At 38.7% G+C, this 27,391-nt stretch overlaps 1 protein-coding gene across 1 annotated transcript; it reads left to right on the top strand.

Annotated features, from left to right (window-relative positions):
• The first annotated feature begins 238 nt into the window (after positions 1-238).
• Positions 239-27,100, top strand: LOC575174 (recombining binding protein suppressor of hairless-like). Its single transcript, XM_030992891.1, is given in 13 exon segments — positions 239-354; positions 3,470-4,427; positions 8,871-9,048; positions 10,826-10,939; positions 12,589-12,754; positions 13,387-13,561; positions 14,737-14,874; positions 17,846-17,958; positions 19,119-19,259; positions 21,771-21,926; positions 24,697-24,800; positions 25,546-25,589; positions 25,592-27,100. Coding segments are annotated over 12 exon segments (1,806 nt in total). The 5' UTR covers positions 239-354; positions 3,470-4,237; the 3' UTR covers positions 25,879-27,100.
• Positions 27,101-27,391: the final 291 nt, after the last annotated feature.

The raw sequence follows: 27,391 nt of genomic DNA on the forward strand, positions 1-27,391 counted from the left end.
GCAAAGTTCCCACGGTGTGCTTTTCAGGAGCGAAACAAGCGGTTGCCGATTTGTCAATCGTATATGAAGTACAAATATTGGATATCATTTTTTATATTCTAGATGAATTTAATGATTTGAATTCATTAAAATAATACTGAGTGACGAAATAAATATTGTTAATGATTTAATTTGTCAATATTTTAAAAATCTGCATGATTTAATGTCATATAAATTTGATGCGCAAATTGATCGTGGGAATTTTTGCCGAGTGGGTGAGAAAATTCGCCCAAACGGCGAACTTGGATGTCTGAAACTTGGAAGAAGAAAACCCAAGAGGCGGAGAAACTTTCCGTCAGAAGGGGATTTAATGTGGTAAATATATAATTATAAGTGCTTACAGTTGTTAAAGTGTAGAATGTATATTGCAGATGAGGTGAAGTGAGTTCGGGATGTTTATCGTGGAATATTTAGTGAGGTATTTACGAGAAAGTTGAACTTCTTAATGGTGGTGATTCTTCAATGATGTACCAGAGCATTTACTGGTAGTACGGCGTTGGTAGTAGTAGCAGTGCACAGGCGCAGGCACTGCACTGAGCTAAGCCGAGCTGAAGTGGGTCTGCGATCATACGAGTACGAGTTAGCCGGTCTGCCGCGTCGCTCCTGCCCATTTCGCCCCTGTATTTGGATGATTTGCCAGGACATGATCGTATACCTATGACTACATGTAGATCTATGTCAGCATTTGTTGAATAACGATTTATAAACTAGAGTCTAGAGTAGTAGTAGAGTTTTATAGTTAATTTTGTTTTATTGAGTGGCCCAGAGAATGAGAGATAGACTACGCACAATTTTGTTCTGGCACCTGCAGTTAACTGGCATGTGTTTTTCCTTATACTGAATAATTGGCATCATTTTACTGAAAATTGACAAGTGCTTTGTCCACACACCATTTCTGCACTTCATCATCATCATGGCTCCTCGTAAACGGGGAAAATTTGTGTCCTTAACGCGGCCGTTTTTCTTCTGCATGTAGAACTTTAGCTTACATTTAGTGCATGTGCATAACGTTCATCCGATCTCAGCGAAGTGCAGCCTTATTTTCCTAAATTGGCCCAGACCAGGACCCTTCTCATTGGCTATCGCTGGCTGACTGCCGGCTGCTGCCATTCGCTCAATGTTATAAGACATTGGTGCGAGGAGAAAGCCATATGGAAAACTTTTAGCCCTAAACGCGCATAAAAGAATACAGCACTAAACAACCGCTTTAATTTAACGAAGAGAGCGCGCTCAAGTGCACTCTTGCGTGAAAGTACACTGATCGGACTAGTTCAATGCGACAAAGCAGGGGTGCGAGCGCTTGCTCTCGTTGACTACTTACTAACACTAACAAACTAGAATTAGAAATGAAACTCACCTATAGTTAAATAAATGCAAAATTACGGTAGACTACACCAGCAGAGGCTTGCCATTACACCGTAGACGAAATCGAACTCATTCCCTTTGCCAATGATTATACTGACTTCCCTCTAGTTGGAGTGCAATGACCCATTCGGGTGCGCATGTATAGACATGATGCGCGTAATGCGGTCTCCGAGATTTTGAGCGCAACGCACACACTCTGTACGCACTGCGTTAAATACACACACTGACCTCTACAGCGATTGCACGGAAGCTATAACTGTGCATTGTTTGTACGGTACGGGCGCACTCGTTGTGAGTAGCTATAGCGCTACACTATCCCAGTCACCTTGGTTTACTATGAAAAGCTACCTTTTATTTGTTGGAAAATTGCCACCGTTTCCCCTCCACAAATGAAAACAATCGTTATACCAACGTAAAGGTGGGATGTCAAGGTTTCTGAATCCGTCCGAAGATTTTTTATACCTCACTCGTGTAAGATTTGCCGACTGGTTGACTGAGCGAAACCCGACAAAAAAGGGGAAAAACAGTGCAATCTCCATAGGCAGGCTGAAAAAGTCAAAACTTTTAGGGGAAAAGTGCAACCGTTTCCCCTGAAAGAATAATCCCAAATTTAGTATCATTTTTAAGACGACATTTCAAATTATAAGAAACCGTCCGAAGATTTTTTTTTTAAAATTCCATTTTCCCGTAATACCAGCAATTATATCAAAACATGGCTTTTTTGGTGTACGTTCCCCGTGCTTAACAGGATAAGCGACGAGGCGCAGAGCAGATGCGCGTAAGTTTTCCATATGTGCGATTTCCTGTTTGATCCGATACCAAAATAAATGATATTTTAATCAAACCCTCTATTTGTTACGATTTTGTTCAGCATCCTTATAAGGTTAAGTATTTCATTTAAGTTTAAGTCTGATGTAACTTTTTTTAAGTTTGAAAAATTCTCATCAAAATTGTAAGTAAAAACTGGTACCAACTGATTGTATGATATCTTACCTTGCAAATTATCAAATGACCTTATTTTTGATGGATCACATTTTTTCAGCTGTAAATACCTGTGCGTGAAGTTATGTAAGGTCTTGTTGTTTTTATCACTTTTTTAGTTCCAGCGCGCACGGCTCCCAACACTGAAATTTTAGATCGCAATATCTCTGTAATCCTTTGACAATAAATTTTCTTGTTGAACCAGCTTGTAGTATAGGACTGTGCAGTTTATTTGTTAATAATCAAAACGAATAAATTTGTGTAGAATATGAGAAATCAAAGATCAAATATCACATTCTCTCATATTTTCAAATCTCTGCAAACTTTGGTCACCCCTTCATACATGTGCATGTGTATCTGTTATACTGTAACAAGGTGATTTTGATGGTCCCAGCTCTCTATATTCGTTTATTTATGTTTTTTTACCCTGATATAACAAGATTCCTGATACATGTACACTGTATAATAATGAATAAATCCCAGGTTGGCCTCAAGGACCTCACAAGTTTCTACTGTACCTGTATATATTTTCTAATTTACAGATTAAAGGTAAAACATAGTTTTGGTATGGGGTCATGAATTTGGTTCAAATGAACATATTGGAAGCATATATGCAATTTTACAATATTCAATGATCGTTGTCCCGGTTAAAATCGTGTCTAAAGTGATGAAATTGTAAATAATAAACTCTTTATGTTGTATACATGTAGCTCCCTCTCAAGAGTAGACTGATATTGCTTTAGCTTTAAAACAATTTTTCTTGACTACAATCGACCGATTTGTTATTCCCGTTTGGAAATTATTATATCACAACTGCATATTGTGAAATTTTGATTATTCAATTTCTCGAAAGCAGAAGTGTTTTAGGAGCTACATTTTTTAGTGATTATAATACATCCACAGGGGCATCCACATATCAAAATTTTAAAGAATTACTATCCTTCCCATTTTCAAAATTTCCCAAAACTTTGCATTACCTTTAATCAGCCAAATGAGCCAATATATGCATTTGTTAGATTCTCATTATAAAAGAAATGCTCATTTTTATTTATTATTTTTATTTCTTGTTTTTGGTCTATTTCAGGTTTTCTGCTTCCAAGATGGGCCCATAGAATGAGACAAGAAACATGTAGGGAACCAGAGCATTATAAGTGAAGAAGATTGGCTAACCAAAGTCTGCTGCATGCTAAAAGTATACTCCTCGTCTGCCATCGTCCAAGCTCTCCTCATAAAAGGCTCTGATTTAAAGCTATTCCAAAGTGAAGAAATTTTTGTAATTCCTTCGTTTAACCCAGTTTATAGAATATAGGGAAAGCTGGATCCAATAAGTAATGTGCTGGATCCGTATTGTTCCTGTGTAAAATGGTAACATCAATTTGATCACGTGGGGCTGCATGTGAGGTGTTAGTACAGTGTGTACACTGTATAATATAGACTAGATGCTGAATATGCAACTCTTCTTTCATCTTTTGTAAATCCAAACGATGTGCCACTGTATCCCAGATGCTTCCAGTTTGTAATTTATTCAGAAATATTCCAAGCAATTGATGCAGCTCTATTTTTATAAAGCAAACATTATGTATTAGCTCTGTGTGCCAAGAAAAGTCTACGCAAAACTCTACATGTGGGACCGGATGACAGTTAAAATGAATGCTGGCTTTGATAAAACGTTAGGAAGCCGGTACTAAGAAAGTAAGAATCCATCGAAACTGCAACAAAAGGACATGTTCATGTATCAAAGAGAATAAAGCCGGTTTGACATTGCAGCAGGACTTTGAAAACCGTTACTTAAACGACAATCAGACTGCAACCTTTTAGCAATTCAATTTATGCAACTCACTAACTCTGCGTCATGAATCAGCATGCAACGTACGAGGCCATCAACCTATCACAACGTGCCATGGGCGTCGCCGGGGGTGGGGACCTGACTGACGACCTGCATATGATGTCACGCGGTCACCATCCAATCATGATGGGCGGAGCTTCAGTTATGTCGTATGGTACTGTTATCCAAATGGCACCAGAGCAAACCAAATATCACAGTAAGTTTCTGAATGTTGCGTCTTTCTATTTATTATGCTGCATGCTCTAGCATTGATTGCATCGAGAGGTGTTGTGGACGAGTGGATATGTCACCGGACTGTGGATCACAAGGTCCGCGGTTCAAGTCCTGCCGCTGCACTAATGTCCTTTGGCAAGACATTGATCTACATTTGCCACTCTCCACCCAGGTGTTAAATGGGTACCCGGTAGGATCCGAAAGCTAATGTGCTTAGATTAGCAAGTGTGCGCTTGTAAAAATGACGCCTGGCTGGAATGCTCCCCAGGAAGTGGAGAACGTGCATGCATTGTGTGCGGGTAAGCCTGAATCCGATGACCGGGGTAATATATATATATATCTGTAAAGCGCTTTGATAGGGCCTTCGGTCCTGAAAAGCGCTATATAAGAACTAGCTATTATTATTATTATTGCTGTGTGTCATCAAATTCCTAACTTTAAGAAACCTTCGACATGAACCCTTTCACTAAAACTCAATTTTATCCCTAACCATAACTTAATAACTTTGGTGAACAGGAAAAGTATGGATCAAATCTGGCTATATAAATCCAAACTATTGATTATTATTATTATCTTTGAAGATAACATTTTTCCAACATTACCTGTACTTTTTGAATACATGTACATGTACATCTACTGTATCTGATCATATTTTTTTTTTTTTTTTTTTTTTTGGTGGTGTTATGACAAGAAGAAGAAATCAATAGAAGAAGTGCTGAGTATTTGTAAACTTATTCAATAAATGAATAATAAGGCTTGTTGCCTTATTATTCATTTATTGAATAATTAGATAATTTACCTGAATGGCCAAACTTTGCATGATCAATGAACTACTATTACATGTAGATCAATATTGTTGACTCGATGTACATATAAGCACATGTACAGGCATTTCATTCTCAGCTTCATAATTATTCATATGTTAAATGTATAAATGTGTCACACGGACGGGGGGGGGGGGGGGGGGGGGGGGGGGGGGGTCCTTACCAAACAAAAGATAGGATGGCAACTTAAATTTTACCTATTTCAAACAAAAAAACTACCCCCCCCAAAAAAAAAATAAAAGAAAAAAAAATGTTTTTCTTCGCCCTACCCCCCCCCCCAAAAAAAAGTGCTCTTACCCCACCGCCCCCCCCCCCACACTTCTTTTTAAAAGTGGCCAGCCTACAACCGTATGCAATACCTTGGTTTTATGTAAGTTCTAATAATAGGGCGACTGGTGTAGTAACGTATTCATGTGTACATGTACATGTAGGTCAAATGAAACAGTGTAACCAGGCCGCCCCCCCCCCCCCACCTCCTAATAACCATGGGAATGTAAGTACCGTGGGAAACAAATAAAAAGCTGTGATCCTAAACCTCTGTACAGTATGTCTGGTTTTGAAAGTCAAAAGGGAGAGGAAAAGAAAAAATGTTTGGAGGCATAGTCAGGACTGCATATATCGTAACTGTAACTCTGCAGATCTGTATTAACTGGTAAAATGCAGGTCTTTGTTAAATAGTTTGTGCTTGAAGGAGGAATTATCCCTTCCTGGAAATCGGATGAGGTACAAACTGTTAAACATGTATGTACAGTGTACAGTATGTACTGTTCAGTAGTTCAGTAGAAACAACTTATTGAAAGAACTTGATATCTTTTGACAGTACAAAAGTAAAATTGTAACTCTCTTGGAAGTCAAAATTGCTATCGACATGTGGAGTCTCTGATTGGTATTAAAAAATGCATTCATATTCAAAGCTATCCCATTTGTTAACTACAAACAAAATCAAGGAACTCATTAGGCCCTTTTTCAACTTTTGTGATGAAGCAGACTTTTTTCTTCTCAGGAAGACTTAAACAAAAATATGTTATTAAAATGATTTTAGAATATAAATTGTTATTATTACTGCCTTACCAAAGGGCACTAGCACATCGACTTGGTTTCGAACCCAGTCACCGGATTACGAGACCATTGCTCTACCAACTGAGCTATCGCGTCATTGGATATTTTCTATCAAAGTCCTCATCTCCATGTACAAGTACACTTTGCCATACCTCTTAATTAAAAAGAAGAAAAAAAAATCATATTATACATGGTAAGCACAGAATACAATGGTCTGCAGGATAGTCTTGAGAAACAGCCCTCGTATTTTTTCTTTAATAATAAATTATCAAAAAAATGTAAATTCTGTAGGTTTGAGACCATGATTTTTACGTCCAATGCCATTAAATGGTGAGAGCAAACAGTGGCATGAATGGCCTGCCATATTCATATCTTAGTCCTTGTGAAACACCCCCAGTTGTTACATTTGATAATTGGATTACTATGATGTTTCACCGTCTTTCATTCAAGGGTGATTCTGATGTACAATGTACATGGAACAATGGCATCGCCCTCATCAAAGTGTCTGAAAAAATAGACTAGGCATTGGATGATGTTCATTAGTCCATTGTGCTGCTGTCACAGGCCTCAATTTTCCCATCATTGGTATAGTGTATAGGGACTGCTTGCCCATCATTGGTATAGTGTGTAGGGACCTGCTTGCTCACAGACAAGGGATACCCGACTCATAATTATCGATTCAAAATAGACAACTGCACAGGCATCATTTTCAGGAAGTAGATTCATATGACGATTGAATTGGACTCGCATTTATTTCATTCTCGATGAAAAATTACATTGATACAAAAGATACAAAATTATTCATGAACAAATTTAGAAATGAAATGGGGGAACTATAGATTAACAACAATTATCAGCTTGTTTGGCATACATTTGGAGTATTTTTGTTAGTATGTAATTTCTGATAGTATATTATTCTGGAAAGTCACTGCAATTCAAATGATAATTGACAATGGAAAATGGGGTAATGTGTGGAGCATGTGCTGCACCTTCTGCTCTGCTGTTTTCTTTGCCAACATTTGTACTGTACAGTTCATCCCACCTCTCTTCATTTGAACACTATATTAAAGACACGGAGCAATATTGGATCCAGAATGTGGTCCAATATATCATTTTGAATTAAATAATAATAATAATAATAGTGTAAACTTATAGAGCACACATATGTAATATTGGGGTGTGCTCGATATTCATAAGGACCGCTATTTATAAAATATTGCTCCCGCGTTATGGATAGCGGTCCTTATGAATAGGTAAATTGTCTATGATTTGCTTGCTATTTATAAGGGCCGCTAGGATTGCTATTCATTTAGTTATGCGTTATGGATAGCGGTCCTTATGGATAGTGAGCTTGACCCGTAATATTAAAGGGGCAGGAACAAAACAAAATGCATTTTTGGTTAGAGTTAAAGGTAAAGACCAGTTTTGGAAACACCCCCCTCTCAAAAAATTAAATGGAAGCTCTTATTACCAATCATGTGAAAGAATATGTTTTGACTAATACGTGATCATAAAAGTTTTGCAGAGAAACCGCCTGCTAATTGATATATTTGATAAATTATTATATCTATTTGGACCTGAAAGATATATCGCACGTGTCGTGCACGTGTGTAGGTAGTCCCATATACATCTCTCTGTGTACAGTGCTTGTAACTTTATCAAGACTGGGTCAAATTTCTTATCATTTTGATGATTCCAGAACCTTGCAGAAGTTGCAGTACACACCAATACTTATGCTAGATGATCAACCTTTTCTGATCGATTCCACAACATTTCTTTACAATGCAATCGCATGACCATTTAACGGGTCTGTATCTTTAAAATAGAAACTGCTGTGAACTTGAGAGAGCAACAGTGAAAAAAATACACGGGGGCTCAGGGCGAATTTGCCCCCGAATTGCCCAAAAGAGCCCCCGAAAATCAGAAAAGAGCCCCCGTAAATGTGCATCGAGTTCAATGCAAAACAAATTTTAGAGTGTTATTTTTATGCAGGCAAGCTTGAAAAAACAGCCCCCGAAAAATAAATATTAATTTTTTCCCTGGAGAGCAATGTTCTTACTGTCATATTACACACATGGGAATATGAGAATTACATATTCTTATTCTTGCATGTACTGTACAGTACATGTATGTTTTCAGGTTGTTCGTCCGAGGTCAATTTCTGAGATTCTAGATATTAGCCTTGTTATCGTGATATCTCAAGAACCACTTGAGATATGAGGCTCAAACTTGGTGATAGTATGGGCCATCATTGTAACACAATCTAATTAGATGTTCGGTAAGTAGGTCAAAGGTCATAGAGGTCAATTACATTTTTGGGCTATTACATTGTAGGTCAAGATCATAGTCAGTACCTAGACATTTTGTTTTCATTGTTACATACATGTACATGTACATGTATTGTATACAGATCATATCCATTTCCTATACTGAATTTAGGGCGGAGGCATATTATTTTAATCTTCTTTCTTTCTTATGATGATTACCTGAACTGCTAAAGATTCATTTGTGCTTAATTGATTTGATTATTTTGTCTGATTCAGATTCAGCCAGTATCCCGTCACATGCACAACAAGCCTTAGGCATGGTTGCCAGGACGTCAAGCCCTCACCATAGCAATACCATAGCAACCTCAGTACATAGCCCTCCAAGCCCCGCCCCTAGCTCCTCCCCTCCCAATACAGGCAGTACAGCTATGCACCCAGATGAACTACATTCAAGGTACGTAGGAGAATTGCAATTGGTCTGAAACCCTGTTCCCATCTGAAAAGTGCATTGTAACCGACAGAAAAAAACAACTTTGGCGAAACTAAAACCAATTTGCCAGCAGGGTTTTAAAAAGTTACATGTACATTATGCAACTGTGTGTGGATAAAAGATGAGAATGATTTTTGAGATACGATGGTATGGACTAAATTACAAATTTACAGAGGAATCTGAACAAACTAGAGGAATTTCTATGCTGTCCCATATTAGTTAACAATAATGTTTCTTAAAGATAAAGTTGAGTTCTGGTAGTATGTCATGCGATTGCATTTTGAAAGAAACGGGTTGGAATCGATCAGAAAAAGTTGATCATGTAGCATATAAGTATTGGTGTGTACTGCAAGATTCTGGAGTCATCAAAATGATAAGAAATTTGCCCCATTATCGGTAAAGTAACAACCACTATACACAAAAAGATGTATATGGGACTGCTCAAACATGTGGCATAAAAATAAGGGAACATTTTTTTCTCTGATGTTCTTCCACACTTGTGCTAATAACAATGATAACGCTCACAAATTACTCGTCACCTCTCCCCAGAACTCAACCTTCTCGTCAAGTACTTGTATTAGTGGAACCCATCTTGAGTTTCAAATGTTTGAGCCATATTTTGCTTTGGCATTTCAAAATGACACTGCTGTCTTTTTATATTTCTTCTGAAAGTGACATCTGTTCTTGCTGGAATTTTACTGTGATGTTCTTGTATTGCACTCTTGTATAAATGTACTATAATATAAAAGAAATTGCTGAGAACAGTGATGATAACAGTGATCAGTACAGAATATGAGGAATGCAGAAATATGTTGTTTAACTGAATTCTTTGCAGACAATAAATATTATGTGAGGATCCCACTAAATTATTTAACTTTTAAAAAACTACATTGCAGTGAACCGGATGCACCAAAAGCACTCAAGCATGCTGGATTTGTTTTCCAAAAATACAAAGTTCCATGAATCTTTGTTAAAACCCGTTTATAGAAATGTACTGCTAGATCTTATTCCCCATAGTGGAAGTTCTGAATGACAAGGAAGATCTATCAAATGTTTGCACGAAAGGTGACATTTTGAGGCTTGAAATTCTGAAAAGAATGTACAAACCCAATTACATTTGGAAGTGCCCCCCCCCCCCCAACAAAAAAGAGACAGAAGCCCGGGAGATTGGGACCTTTGAACTTAGAGTCTGAAATTAGCTATTGTAAATGTTGATGAAAAACAAACCTACAAATTACAAAACAACAAAATAAAAAAAAACAGAGCTTCCAATCGAATTATTTATGCCAGTTGGTTGCAATGTACTGTACATGTTAGAAATGGCAGTAATGTTTGATCTTATTGGTAATTTAAGTAATGTTAATTTGTTAAGTTATGTTAGTAATATTTGATCTAATTGGTAATTTAAGTAATGTTAATTTGTTAAGTTACGTTAGTAATATTTAGTTTTCTTGGTAATTTGAATAATGTTAATTCCATTAGTAATATTGATTTTTCTTGAAGTAATTTGATTTGTGTACAGCGCTTTGAAACTTTTATGTCGCAAGTGCTATATAAATTTGTTTGTATTATTGTTATTTACTGTATGTCACTTTAATTTATATTTACATACTTTGTACAACATTTTGTGAATTATGACTTACACGTACATGTGAGAAAAAGCCATGAAAATATATTGATTATGTTGAAAGTCTGCCTCCCACTTTTTAGCTCTCACTCTTTCTTCCATGTTTCTCTGCAGAGGCCAAAGATTAACCAAAGAATCGATGAAGAAATACCTAGAGGACCGATGTCATCAGACAGTCGTCATACAACATGCCAAAGTAGCCCAGAAGTCGTACGGGAACGAGAAAAGGTAGATAATAATAATAATAGTTCGTTCTTTTATAGCGCATTTCAGGACCAAAGGCCCTCTCAAAGCGCTTTACAATGTACAATGTACATTTACATAATTACTTGAAGCATTCATCAAAAAGGTGAGTTTTCAGCGCTCTCTTAAAAACTTCAACATCAGTCATGGAGCGTAGCGACACTGGGAGAGCATTCCAAAGTTTTGGTCCATCACATGCAAAATGCCCTGTCATCATAGGTTTTTGTGGCTCCATGATTGAGGGTGAGAAGGTGACTGCAAACGCCTTGGTGGGATGTACGGTGTGAGCAAATCTGAGATGTACTCTGGACACATGCCATGGAGAGTTTTGAAAACGATTAGAATTACCTTGTAGCGGATCCGTAACTGAACTGGCAACCAGTGTATATCTCTTAAGATAGGTGTTATGTGTTGAGACCTCTTCACTCTTGACACTAAGCGAGCTGCAGAGCTGCAGAGGGATAAATTTCAATCGCTCAAGACATTTTGGCAGTCTAGTTTGGTCCTGACCAGGTTTAAAGGTGTAGACCAGTTCTTATCATGCGATTGCATTGTGAAAGAAACGTTGCGGAATTGATCAGAAAAGGTTGATCATCTAGCATAAGTATTGGTGTGGACTGCAAGGTTCTGGAATCACCAAAATGATATGAAATTTGGCCCAGTCTTGGCAAAGTTACAAGCACTGTACACAGAAAGATGTATATGGGACTATGCGATATGTATCCAGTCCGGATAGATATAATAATTTACCAAATATATCAATTAGTAGGTGGTTTCACGGCAAAATTTGTATCATCACGTATTAGTCAAAACATATTCTTTCACATGATTGGTAATAAGAGCTTCCATTTCATTTTTTGAGAGGGGGGCGTTTCAAAAACTGGTCTATACCCTTTAATAGACAGTGCAGAAGCATTATATTTAAATTTTCTGGACTGCTAAGAAAGTAACAAGCAGTGAACATTGGCTTGCTTTATTAAAGTCCTATGTATCTTTAATACGGTCATGGTAATTGAGAATTCATATCTTATTAAAAAGCAATATTAGATAGCTTTTAAAGATATGTGATTGGTCCACAGGGCTTCACATGGTTTCGATTGCGAAGATCGTGATAAGAATATTTCACTCCCGGTCATTTTTCGATAGTTTTATTTAACCATATGATGAAATGAGTTAATTGTATTCACTATGACTGAGCCAACATGAGTAGGTTTAATTGCATTTTCTTTTTGTTTTGTGTAAATGTAATTGTTTATCATTGTATTTTGTTTGTTATAGCACTTAGAGACTTCAGTGGTAAGTGCTATATTAAGGCCCCTCCCCCCCCCCCCCTCGAATAAAAAATGTTGTATTGCCCTTTAGTTGCCAAAACATGGGTCTGTCGGAAATCTTTTTTTTCCTTTTTTTTAAATATTTTTTTAACTCCCTCTTTGGGCTGATATTTCTCAGTTTTGAATGCTTTATTACATTTTTTTCCTAAAAAACGGTAAAAAACAAATTAAAAAGCCGACCGTCGATTTCAAAATGTTTGGGTCGGTCGCAAAGGGCAATACAACATTTTTTATTCGAGGCCTTAGCGCCGTTTGTATCATTATTAGTATTATTATGATAATGTTTTTGCTGTTTTTTTTAAGGTTCTTCTGCCCTCCTCCATGCATCTATCTGCTGAACCCTGGCTGGAAGAGGAAGCGAGAACAGATGCTGAAGGACGGAGAGACGGAAGCTGGGAGCCAAGTCTGTGCCTTTATTGGGATCGGTAACAGTGATCAAGACATGCAACAACTCAACCTGGAAGGAAAGGTATTAAACAGGGGGAATCAATCGATCGATTGATTGATTGAACTGGGGCCCGTCTTACAAAGACTTATGATTGATCTCAATCACTTCCAAGTCCTCCAATCAATCGCAAGTTTGCAGTCTCCTATCTCCTATGCACATAGTTACGATTGATGTCAATGGCAAATAAGTTGTGATTGATATCAACTCTTTGTAAGACGGGGCCCTGGTTTCAATATAGCAACCAAAGGCTGAAGCAAATAATTGAGTTTACAAAAGATTAAAAATGACATTAAAATACAATACACTGAAATTTGGTTAGATAGAATACAGTATATTGGACATTTATATATCTATATATACTCAACCATGTGGCATAAAAAAAATCTGTCCCGATTGTTATGTTATGCCATATTTAGAATATTAGGGCATTTGAAGAGACATGCTTTTTAGGGAACATTTTTACTATGATGTTCTTCCACACGTGCATAATACAATGATAACGCTCACAAATAATTGTTCACCTCTTTCCAGAACTCAACCTTCTCTTTAATGTCTTTGTTATTTCCTTCTTACTCTTTCTTACAGCGCATAGAGACATATTGTGATATGCACTATATAAGTATGGTATATTATTATTTTTATTATTATTTCAGGATTACTGTGCAGCTAAGACGTTATATATCTCCGACTCGGACAAGAGGAAGCATTTCTTCCTGAGCGTGAAGATGTTTTATGGTAATGGAGAAGACATAGGAATGTTCAACAGTAAGAGAATCAAGGTCATCTCAAAACCTTCCAAGAAAAAACAATCACTCAAAAATGCTGACTGTAAGTATGTCCTTTAATCTGATTACTTGTGTTCTCTCCCTCTCTCTCTCTCTCTCTCTTTCTCTTTCTGCTTCCCTCCCTCTCTCTCTTTCTCTCTCTCTCTCTTTCTCTATCTCTCTCTTTGACGGAAATCGCCGAAATGAGACAGCAGATATCGGCAATTAATGCAAGGATTTAAACTCTTAAACTCACTCCAAGTGATCTATGTGATGGAGTTAATGCAATTGAGATTAGAATATACTTTTTTTTGGTGGACAGTTGCTAAAATCGATTTTGATTTATCATTATTGATTTACCAATAGAAGCCATTGGACTCTCTCCTTTTCTCTCTCTTTCTGCTTCCCTCCCTCTTTCCCTTGTACCCCCTTCCTCCTCCTTGTGCAATCTCTCTCACTCTCTTTCTCTCTCCTTTTCTTTATCTTTCTGCCACCCTCCCTATTTCCCTTCCCTCTTCCTACTCCTTTTTTTCTCTCTCTCTCTCTCTCTCTCTCTCGCTCTTTCTTGTTCTGTCACCCTCCCTCTTTCCCTTGTACCTCCGTCTTCCTAGTCCGACACCAGGGCAAAGTTTCATAAAACCGTCAAAAGTACAAGTTCACCCACATCCCATTGAAACATGTGTTAAACTTAATACACGCATTTCAATGGGATGTTGGTGAACTTGTACTTATGACGGTTTTGTGAGACGCTGCCCAGACCGACAAGAGGCCAAACAAATTGTGATAATACCCTGAAGGCTGAATGGCCAGGAATTACTCACTTTGCAGTTGGTTTGGCGATGTGACTGAGTTCAATTTCTGTCTATCTCTCTTTCTCTTTCTGCTTCCCTCCCTCTGTCCCTTGTACCGTCCTCTTCCAATATTTTAATGTCCTTTGGCAAGACATTGATCTACATTTGCCACTCTCCACCCAGGTGTTAAATGGGTGCCCAGTAGGATGCGAAAGCAAATGTGCTTAGATTAGCGCTTCTAAAAATGACGCCTGGCTGGAATGCTCCCCAGGGAGTGGAGAATGTGCATACATTGTGTTCGGGTAAGCCTGAATCAGATGACCGGGGTAATAATATGATTGCAGGGCCCTCAGGGAGAACAGTATGAATACTGATGAGGCTACCCTGGGTAAACAAGACATATTATTATTATTATTACTTACATGTATACTATTTCCCTCTATTGCAGTATGTATTCAGTCCGGGTCGACCGTGGCGCTCTTCAACAGACTGAGATCGCAGACGGTTAGCACCAGATACCTACATGTAGAGAACAATAACTTCAAGGCAAGCTCACAGCAGTGGGGAGCATTCACGATACACCTCTGTAAGTATACAGAGAAACCTATACAGTGCGTCCCAGAAAAAACGAAACCGAGAAGTATCGATGTTTTATCATAACTTAATCACAACCATAATTAATGAATGATACATATTTGGAAAGCTTAGAGTCTCCTCTTTTAGTTGATGCTACTCAGATGATGCATATTTCACACACGAGTGATTAAAAGCAATTTGAAGGAAGGAAACCAAAAAGTCATTTGGCGGACGATATCTGAATTTTGAAGAGAAAATCACATTTCTAGAAAGTTGAGTTTCTGCCCTTTCATATGACACCTCCATCAGGAAAAATGAGCCAGGAATAACAAAGTTCTGTTTGTTTAAAGTAGCCCTTACATTTTCATAATTTTAACAAACGAATTCGTTTTCACTGGGTGCCTGCCGTAGCAAAAAGCAGATTTGTGATTAAGTTATGATAGAACATCGATACTTCTCGGTTTCGTTTTTTCTGGGACGCACTGTATATCAAGAAGCAGTCATTCGATATAAGCAGGTGGTTTTAAAGGTATAGACCAGTTTTGGAAACGCCCCCCCCCCCTCCCCCCCCCCCCCTCAAAAAATGAAATGGAAGCTCTTATTACCAATCATGTGAAAGAATATGTTTTTACTAATATGTGATGATACAAATTTTGCCGGGAAACGGCCTACAAATTGATATATTTGGTAAATTATTATATCTATCCGGACTAGATAGATATAGGGTAGTCCCATATACATATTTCTGTGTACAGTGCTTGTAACTTTACCAAGACTGGGTAAAATTTCTTATCATTTTAATGATTCCAGAACCTTGCAGAACACACCAATACTTACCGTATTTGCCGGCGTAAAGGCCGCGGTATTTTCGGAAGAGAAAATATAAAAAAGTCGGGGTGCGGCCTTTACGGCTAAGCAGAAAAAAAAAGTCAAAACCAGCACGAATTTGTACATATGGGACTAGATCTACGAACGGTACAATTACTTTACATTTCCACACATCTTACCGACAATTTTATCTTGCATTGTTGACATGAAGACGAAAATAAACTTCCAAAAACAACATCTGCCGATAGATTTTGATCTACGTTCGTGCCAATGCATTGCAAAAGTAAAAGAAGGGTTTAACGGAGCCACCGCGAAGCATCTAGCACGCGAAGTCGCCATTTTAGTCACATCAACATTTGTACACAAGAGATCGAATCCCGACTTTGGCAAAGTTTTTTTTTTTTTTTTTTTTTTTTTTTTTTTTTATATGTCAAAATTGGGGGGTGCAGCCTATACGGCGCTGCGGCCTTATCGCCGGCAAATACGGTATATGTATATGCTAGATGATCAATCTTTTCTGATAGATTTCACAACATTTCTTTCACAATGCAATCGCATGACCATAACTGGTCTTTATCTTTAATGTCCAGGTTCCTGTAGTGAGTTCTCTTATTTCATTCCAGACTCATATATTATATTTTATAATGGAAATACTGTATGAGCCATGATTTCTATGCATTTCCATGAATTGTAGGATGCCAAATTCAGCAAAATATAAAATTGTAGTAATGCTTCTTTGACCATGTACATGTAGGTAGTAGCCTGAGTGTTTTAATATCAAGAAAATAACAACCTGCAAACTATATCCATCCCTGTCATAAGCGAAATGTCTGTTGGAAATTATGTTTGCTTATACAGTAATCAGTATTGAATAATACCATATTGTATATTCAGTAACAATTCAGCCGTAAAGGTTGCTAGTATTAAATGAAATAAATCTTGAATCTTGAATCTTTAGGGGATCCGGTAACTTTGTCTTAGATCCTTTAAACAAACCCTTGATTTAGCTCATGCTGCAAAGCCTGCAATGATGATTATAAACCTTTAGGTCAGTTAGGAACCCTGTGACTTTTACAAGCCCATCGCCTGTGCGATTATCAAGATATTTATGATTGAAAATTGAAATCACATTTTGCGTTTTGCCAAACGGTTTTCATAACACTACAGTCTATTGGGGAAAACGAGTATGGTTAAACCAGTCATTCAAAGGTTTTTACTTTTTTGAGGCACTTCTTGATCATTTTGAAGAGCAATTTTTTGTAGGGCTTCAATATAACACCATATCACAGACACTGATAACATGTAGGGCCGTGCATCTCAGATTTAACATTGTTAAACGATCCCTTTAATAATTTGTTCTTTGTTCAATTTGTGATAATTTGGTAGTATGAAAACATGATGGAGCTGTATTCTTTTAATACTACCATCTTGGATGGACGAGCTCAATAACAAAATAAAACAAGCTTTTTGGCTGCACTGCCTTTTCCTCGGTATTATCTTATTCTTTTAATGCAACCTTCTTAAAATCGTGATGATTGTTAAATGTTATGTTGAAATGTAATTATTTGTCTGTATTTATATATTTATGTACATGTATAGCACCTTTAAATGTCCGAAGACAAATTTTATGTACCGTATTTGCCGGCGATAAGGCCGCAGCGCTGTATAGGCCGCACCCCCGATTTTTGACCAAAAAAAATTTGACTAAAATCACCGCCTTAGACTGCTCGGCCATCCCGCACCGATGCTAGTTTATGTAGTTTTTTTGTGATCTATACATTGTGCCTCTCTCTTGTGTATTGAAATGGATTCAAAATAGCAACTTTGCGTGCTGGATGCTTCGTGGCAGCTCCGTTAAACGGGCCCTTCGTTTACTTTTGCAATGCATTGGCATGAACTTAGATCAAGATCTATCGGCAGATGTTGTTTTTGGAAGTTTATTTAGATCTAGTCCCATATGTGCAAATTCGTGCTGGTTTTGACTTACTTTTTTAAATTTGTTTTACTCTTCCGTCGCATACACACTGTAGGCGGCACCCCGACTTTTTTATTTTTTCTCTTCCAAAAAATACTGCGGCCTTTACGCCGGCAAATAGGGTATTTTTTTACATGACAATAAATTATGTTGAATCTTGAATCCTAATCTCTTGCAGTGGATGATGATGAATCAGAAAGTGAGGAATTCACGGTTCGAGAGGGCTACATTCACTACGGGTCTACCATCAAACTAGTGGATACAATCACTGGTATGGCCCTACCAAGACTGGTAAGTTAACCCATCTTAGACCTCCTTACATGAAGGCTGGGATACTTTGTATACTATGAGAAAGGATTACAGTCTGCAAAGAGACTGGTAAGTTACCCATCTTAGACCTCCTTACATGAAGGCTGGGATACTTTGTATACTATGAGAAAGGATTACAGTCTGCAAAGAGACTGGTAAGTTACCCATCTTAGACCTCCTTACATGAAGGCTGGGATACTTTGTATACTATGAGAAAGCATTACAGTCTGCAAAGAGACTGGTAAGTTACCCCTCTTAGACCTCCTTACATGAAGGCTGGGATACTTTGTATACTATGAGAAAGCATTACAGTCTGCAAAGAGACTGGTAAGTTACCCATCTTAGACCTCCTTACATGAAGGCTGGGATACTTTGTATACAATGAGAAAGCATTACAGTCTGCAAAGAGACTGGTAAGTTAACCCTCTTAGACCTCCTAACATGAAGGCTGGAATATTTTGTATACAATGAGAAAGCATCACAGTCTGCAAAGAGACTGGTGATTGAACCTTGAATGGATTGACAATCAAACAAGTGAATACAATCACTAGCATGACCCTCCCTACCAAGCATGGTGAGTGAACCTTGTTAGATAATTCTACCTCACATGCTCAGATGATAATATTCCTAACTGCAGCACCGAAGCAAACATTTTGCCTAACCCAAACACTCTATCTTAGACTCAATAATGTCTAGAGCTGTTGTTACCAAAGCAAATGTAGGGTTACCTGTATGAAAGGATGGCATACTACTTTCAACCCGGAAGTGAATGTGGAAGAAAGCAATATTAATCCCATCTGGGGGATGTTTTTACAAAGATTCTAAGTTGAACTTATCTCTAAGTTGGACTTAACTCTCATTGAAAGGCGTTAGCATCTATGTAAACATTTTTGTAAAAGTTTTTTAAATGGCATAAAATTTTGATTTAGATCATTCATATTTTCTATTATCAAGGAGATTCCATGTTCTTGATGTGGAATTTATAAAACGTCTAAATTACTTGAATTATCGCTTATGAATATATTTTATTTTGAGGCTACAAATGGCTCTCCATAATTTTTAAGTCCAACTTAGAGATAAGTTCAACTTAGGATCTTTGTGAAAAACCCCCTGCTTTATATTTTCTTCTCTTATTTGAACAGATAATCCGCAAAGTTGACAAGCAGATGGCTCTGATGGACGCTGATGATCCGGTCTCACAACTTCACAAATGTGCATTCTACATGAAGGACACTGATAAGATGTATCTATGCCTCTCACAAGAAAGAATTATACAGTTTCAGGTGAGTCAATATATGGCACAAGAGAGACACAAACGTGCATTCTACATGAAAGACACCGATAAGATGTATCTATGCCTCTCACAAGAAAGAATAACTGTATTTGCCGGCGTAAAGGCCGCAGTATCTTTGGAAGAGAAAATATCAAAAAGTTGGGGTGCGGCCATGCGGCGAAAGAGTAAAAAAAAAAAAATTTAAAAGTCAAAACCAGAACGAATTTGCACATATGGGACTAGATCTACGAACGGTACAATAACTATACATTTCCCCACATCTAAACGACAATTTTATCTTGCATTGTTGACATGAAGACGAAAATAAACTTCCAAAAACAACATCTCCCGATAGATCTTGATCTAAGTTCGTGCCAATGCATTGCAAAAGTAAAAGAAGGGCCCGTTTAACGGAGCTGCCGCGAAGCATCTAGCACGCGAAGTCGCTATTTTGAATCCATTTCAATACACAAGAGAGAGGCGCAATGTATACATCACAGAAAACTCCATATGCTAGCATCAGTGCGGCATGGCCGAGCAGTCTAAGGCACTGATTTAGTCACATCAACATTTGAACGCAAGAGATCGAATCCCGACTTCGACAAACATATTTTTTTTTATTTTTTTTTTTCCGAGCGTTCTTAGGCTGTGATTTTAGTCACATCAACATTTGTACGCAAGGGATCAAATCCCGACCTCGACAATTTTTTTTTTTTTTTTTTTAAATGTCAAAATCGGGGGTGCGGCCTTATCGCCGGCAAATACGGTATACAGTTTCAGGTGAGTCAATATATGGCACAAGAGAGACACAAATGTGCATTCTACATGAAGGACAATGATAAGATGTATCTATGCCTCTCACAAGAAAGAATTATACAGTTTCAGGTGAGTCAATATATGACACGAGAGATATCAGGATTTGCGCGTTTTGTGCATGCTAACCTGTTCATCTATCTAACCCTGTAAGTTGGGGCTTTGATCGGATCGGAAGATCGGAGCGACACCCTCGCACCAGTGATCGGTATCGGCAAAATTTTTTTTTGGGCTATCAAATGCTTTAAAAAAAATTAGAGCTGGGATTATTTTGTCATTTGGAGTTGTTGTAGACCATGTTTGTTGATATTTAGTGCCTTTTCATGACTTTGAAATTAATAATATTGGTCTAAGAGAAGAGGCAAAACCCCGCCCCCCCCCCCCCCCCCCCCCACTGTCCGGTAAAGGGGTACTTTTCGTGCGACAAAGTCCGGCTTGAGAATTGTAAAAAAAGGGGTATATTAACTTTTCACCCGGACATTTCTTTAAAAAGGGGGTGTTTTTCTTTTTTTCTCTCGTCTCTTTGGACTCCTGAGAAATTATTCCGAATTTAGGGGGTACATTGAGCATTTTTCATAATTTAGGGGTTCTCCAAGGCAGGAAAAGCCCGCGAAAGGGGGGTTTCGGAAATGTTGGCAGTCATCAGATAGGGGGTGCTTTCAAAAAGAGGGAACGAGCATACCCTAAATAACACTGAGGGGGGGGGGGGGGGGGGCCGGGGGCAAAACATGCAGGCTGCCATCTTGGATTGTAATGTAGGCATGCATTATAATCCAAGATGGCAATTTTTTATTGATCGGCTCAAAATAGCCCCCGATCCGATGAACGGTTAGAGGCCTACATCTATCAGACCATACATTTTTCCGAGGATCCCAGCGATTATCCAACCAGGGAGGTGTTTCACAAAGACCCTAAGTTGGACTTAACCATTATGGAAAGCTGTTAGCATCATTGAAAATATTTTGTAAAAGTTATTTTAAAAGCCATAAAATGTTGATTCAAGTTATTTATATTTTCTATTATCAAGGAGATTTCATGTTCTTGATGTAGAATTTATGGTAAGTTTAAAATACTTGAATTTTTGCTTATGAATATATTTTATTTTAAGGCTACAAATGGCTCTCCATAATTTTTAAGTCCAACTTAGAGTAAAGTTCTTTTTGAATAATTTGATATGTCCCTAAATTACCATGATAACATAACTATATCATAGTTATATTGTTGTTTACTAATTATGTTATTACTTTTCACTTTAATTCAGTGATAGATTAAATTATTCAAAAAACATATTCATATGGACACTTGGCATTCCATACCTAGTCGGTGGATTAAACCATGGACTAAAGTTAGTCCGCTCTTGAGAATACCACCGAATTCACAAAGGAGGTTTACATTTAACCCATGGTTTAAACCTTCATTTACATAACCCATGGTTTAAACCATCATTTACATAACCCATGGTTTAAAAATTAGCGCAAAATGCGTGTACCTTACCTTGCGCGCTTCTAATATTGGACCTCTTGACTGTGTTACGCTTATTTTCAGCTAATTTTAAACCATGGGTTTAACCCTCGCTCAGTACAACAAAAAGTCAACCATCAGCAGTCGCGAGATTGAATGAAGGTTTAAACCTCCTTTGTGAATACCACCCAATGTGTCTACTTTATTTCAAGCAATACTGTACATGCTATGCTGTTATATCCCTCAGGCCACACCTTCTCCCAAGGACCCTAAGAGAGAGATCATCAACGATGGAGCTTCTTGGACTATTATCAGTACAGACCGGGCAGAGTACAGCTTCTATGAGGGCATGGGACCCGTTAAGATGCCTGTAACACCGGTACCACTTGTATCAGACTTACATGTAAGCACTAGATTCACTTATACTAGGTGTACTAGAATATGGGATGGGGTGTTTAGATAAAGAGTTGAAACTATTATCAGTACAGACCGGGCAGAGTACAGCTTCTATGAGGGCATGGGACCCGTTAAGATGCCTGTAACACCGGTACCACTTGTATCAGACTTACATGTAAGCACTAGATTCACTTATGCTAGGTGTACTAGAATATGGGATGGGGTGTTTAGATAAAGAGTTGAAACTATTATCAGTACAGACCGGGCAGAGTACAGCTTCTATGAGGGCATGGGACCCGTTAAGATGCCTGTTACACCAGTACCTCTTGTATCAGACTTACATGTAAGCACTAGATTCACTTATACTAGGTATACTAGCACATGGGATGTGGTGTTAAGATAAAGAGTTGAAACTATTATCAGTACAGACAGGGCAGAGTACAGCTTCTATGAGGGCATGGGACCCGTTAAGATGCCTGTTACACCAGTACCTCTTGTATCAGACTTACATGTAAGCACTAGATTCACTTATACTAGGTGTACTAGAATATGGGATGTGGTGTTTAGATAAAGAGTTGAAACTATTATCAGTACAGACAGGGCAGAGTACAGCTTCTATGAGGGCGTGGGACCCGTTAAGATGCCTGTAACACCGGTACCTCTTGTATCAGACTTACATGTAAGCATTAGATTCACTTATACTAGGTGTACTAGAATATGGGATGTGGTGTTAAGATAAAGAGTTGAAACTATTATATTTGGGTGTAAGGGGGGGGGGGGGTTGTCATGTTTGAGATGAGTGCAGAGAGCTGTGTGATGTGGGTTCACCACACCCTTTTACCACCAGCTGATACATGATTACATTTGTTAGTAAGGGGGGGGGGGGGGGTTGTCATGTTTGAAAAGAGTGCAGAGAGCTGTGTTATGTGGGTTCATGACACCCTTTTACCACCAGCTGAAATATGATTACATTTGGGTGTAAGGGGGGGGGGGGGGGGGTTGTCATGTTTGAGATGAGTGCAGAGAGCTGTGTGATGTGGGTTCACCACACCCTTTTACCACCAGCTGATACATGATTACATTTGTTAGTAAGGGGGGGGGGGGGTGTCATATTTGAGAAGAGTGCAGAAGGCTGTGTGATGTGGGTGCACGTACACCCTCTTACCACCAGCTGATACATGATTAAATTTGTTATTAAGGGGGGGGGGGGTGTCATGTTTGAGAAGAGTGCAGAGCTGTGTGATGTGTGTTCACGACACCCTTTTACCACCAGCTGATATAAGAATACTCATGTGTGTAGGGGGGGGGGGGAAGTTGTCATATTTGAGAAGAGAGCAGAGAGCTATGTGATGTGGGTTCACCACACCCTTTTACCACCAGCTGAAATATGATTACATTTGTGTATAAGGGGGGGGGGGGGTGTCATGTTTGAGAAGAGTACAGAAGGCTGTGTGATGTGGGTTCACCACACCCTTTTACTACCAGCTGATATAAGAATACTCATGTGTGTAGGGGGGGGGGGGGGGAGTTGTCATATTTGAGAAGAGAGCAGAGAGCTGTGTGATGTGGGTTCACCACACCCTTTTACCACCAGCTGAAATATGATTACATTTGTGTATAAGGGGGGGGGGGGGGGGTGTCATGTTTGAGAAGAGTGCAGAGCTGTGTGATGTGGGTTCACCACACCCTTTTACCACCAGCTGATATAAGATTACATCTGTTTGTACGGGGGGGAGAGTGATCACTTTTGAGATGAGTGCAGAGAGCTGTGTGATGTGGGTTCACGACACCCTTTTACTACCAGATGATATATGTTTACACCTGTGTGTAGGGGGGGGGGGGGGGTTGTCATATTTGAGAAGAGTGCAGAAGGCTGTGTGATGTGGGTGGACGAACACCCTTTTACCACCAGCTGATATAGGATTACCCCTGTGTGTAGGGGGGGGGGGGTTGTCACATTTTAAAATGAGTGCAGAGAGCTGTGTGATGTGGGTTCACGACACCCTTTTACCACCAGCTGATACATGATTACTCCTGTGTGTAGGGGGGGGGGGGGAGGATTGTCATGTTTTAGAAGAGTGCAGAGAGCTGTGTGATGTGGATGCATGTACACCCTTTACCACCAGCTGATATATGTTTACACTTGTGTGTATGGGGGGGGGGGGGGGGGTGTCATTTCTGACAAGACTGCAGAAGGCTGTGTGATGTGGGTGGACGAACACCCTTTTACCACCAGGTGAAAATGAAAAAATGTCTTTGACTTTTAACATCCTAATGAGCCGTGCAGAGCATTCCACTTAGGTCACTTTGTTGTTCACGATGCTCATAAGGTCAAAGGTCAAAGGTCAGATAATAACAAATTTTCTTGAGCCACCAAACCTGCACTCACACAGAAAATGCTTGGATTGTTCCTTGATAGTGGATACATGCTGTAGCGAGGCATATGGTTAAAGGTCATTGGTTCTCGTTTATTGAGTCATCATTGGTACTCGTTTATTGAGTCATCGTCGGTACTCATTTATTGAGTCATTGTCGGTACACATTTATTGAGTCATCGTCGGTACTCATTTATTGAGTCATCTTTGGTACTCATTTATTTAGTCATCGTCGGTACTCATTTATTGAGTCATCGTCGGTACTCATTTATTGAGTCATCGTTGGTGCTTTCAACCTGTGAATGCCTCCTATCCACACTGATAGTGGAGTCATTTTCGTTGAAGCATGTGTTTAATATAAAATTGCTTTAACGCCGTTGTTATCTCCCTTTGTATTCACAGCTCAATGGTGGTGGTGATGTAGCAATGCTAGAATTGAGAGGAGAGAACTTCACACCAGACCTCAAAGTTTGGTTTGGTTGTGTGGAAGCAGAGACAATGTACAGGTAAGCAACCCCATTCAATGTAAGGAGATGATGATGATGATGATGATGATGGTGGTGATGATGATGATGATGATGATGGTGATGGTGATGATGATGATGATGGTGATGGTGATGGTGATGGTGGTGATGATGATGATGATGGTGATAGTGATGGTGATGATGATGATGATGATGGTGATGGTGATGATGATGATGATGATGGTGATGGTGATGGTGATAGTGATGGTGAGGTGGTGGTGGTGGTGGTGGTGGTGATGATGATGGTGATGGTGGTGGTGATGGTGATGGTGATGGTGATGATGATGGTGATGATGGAAATGAGGGTGGTGGTGATGATGATGATGATGGTGCTGATGATGATGATGGTGATGATGGTGATGATGGTGATGATGGTGATGGTGATGGGGATGGTGATGGTGATGGGGATGGTGATGATCGTGATGATGATGATGATGATGATGGTGATGATGGTGATGATGATATCAATAATGATAATCATAATTCTTACAATTAGATATCGATAGAGTTTAAATGAGTGCTTTATCTGTGTGTTATGAAATTTCTTCTCATTAGGTGGTCTGTCATTGACAGATCACCTATTGATTTCATCAAAAGTTTCTTTCTTTATTTTTTTCTTTAAAAATGTGTGTTTGTTTTTTTTGTTCCGCATTAGGAATAATGACTTGCAGTTTCTTAACCTCTGTCCCATTCATTAATAAATGTGTTGTGTTTTGTTCCACATTAGGAATAATGACTGTATGCTGTGTGTGGTACCAGACATCTCAGCCCTGTGTGGGAATGGAGGTACATCCAGCGGCCGACCCAGGTTAACATCATGCTTGTCAGGCAAGATGGGATCATCTACCCCACAGGTCGCATGTTCACCTATACCCCTGAACCCTGCCAGACCAACCACTGCAGAGCCATAGATAACATCATGAGACGAGAACGACTTCCAGACATAAACATGTTAGGCCAGGATGGTATGCAGCAGGCCATAGAGGGCGCTATGGGGGGTTCGCTCGCCATGTCCGGCGAGATGATGGCGTACAACACCATGAGGATGAGCGGAAAATGAGAGTCATCGTCAGTCGGTACTCGTTTATTGAGACATTTCCAGAAAGAAGGTAACCTGTGGCGTCGGCGGAAGACTCAAAGCCTTTTCTTAGAAACACTCTTTAACCATATGCCTCGCTACAGCATGTATCCACTATCGAGGAACAATCCAAGCATTTTCTGTGTGAGTGAGTGCAGGTTTGGTGGCTCAAGATAGTTTGTTATTATCTGACCTTTGACCTTTGACCTTATGAGCATCATGAACAACAAAGTGACCTTAGTGGAATGCTCTGCACGGCTCATGAGGATGTTAACAGTCACAGACATTTCAATTTCACCTGGGCTTATACAAGGTGAATTTGTCTCGGCACTGTTTATCCATGGAGAAAAAGGGAGTACAGAATCTTGCAAGTATCATGGGTATGGACTTGCATGAGAAAGTCAGTATTTGAATGTTTTTAATGTGGAAAAGGACCCTGAATGGCTTTTATTTTGTATTTCATTTCTGAAATCAAAATCAAATGACAGAATTGCCATTCATATGATGGAGAAAGCTTTTGATATCTCCATTTTGTATCAGCCAAAAAAATAAGTATAAATATTACATGCCTGCCTTATGACCTATAAATACACAATATACTGTGTAACTGAACTGTGGGTGGAGGATTTGATATTCTCTATTTGTAAAATGTTCCTTATTTTGTGGTTTAAAGGTACTCTTGATTTCTGGTAATGAACGAAGATAAAATTCACACAAACCAAAACAAAATGTGGAAAAAGGATGTTTGTATGCCAAAGTAATTTGATTGTCTAGTACATCCTCTCAATAGCAAGAATCATTTTTTGATAAATACTGAATAATCACTGATTTTGATGCTCCTTTTTGTCGGTCATTTACATATTAATCACATGGGACTTATTTTCGGCTTTACATTTGATATTTTAGGTTTGAATGAAATCAACCCTTCTTTTTTATATCCAGAAAGTGCCTGAAAATGTGCCAAATGTAGCTGAAAATGTGTTTTGCTCTGATGGGCTGGATGAGGTGTCATCTACCTCCATCCCTCTGGGCTCTGGGCTAACATTATACCAAACAAACTTTTCACTTTTTCATTCTTCAATATTGGGAAGTATTTAAATGTCATGATTTTGTTAACAATTTGCTGGTCCAAAAATGCATAATAATACATACTGCACACGTGCACCATTTTCAAGATTCAAAATATTCAATTTAACTTTACCCATAAAAAACATACAAAATACATTAGGAATATGAAAAAGACCAGTAGAACAACAAAATGCTTGTGTGGATGGTGGTCCTTAAAGATAAAATAGAAAACAATCAACAAATACCGTGGAAATACAGATTCCAATTAATCAATACTTGAAATGAAGTACCCAAAGTAAACACATGTACACAATTTATACATTCATATGCATTTGCTCACGCACGGAGATAAAGTCAAATGCATCAACCCTAAGTAACCACCAAATCTGGTAAATTGTTTATTAAAGATAAAGGCCAGTTATGGTCA

Source organism: Strongylocentrotus purpuratus, unplaced genomic scaffold (genome assembly GCF_000002235.5).
Source record: "Strongylocentrotus purpuratus isolate Spur 01 unplaced genomic scaffold, Spur_5.0 spur5_scaffold_20, whole genome shotgun sequence".
Taxonomy (NCBI): Eukaryota; Metazoa; Echinodermata; class Echinoidea; order Camarodonta; family Strongylocentrotidae; genus Strongylocentrotus; species Strongylocentrotus purpuratus.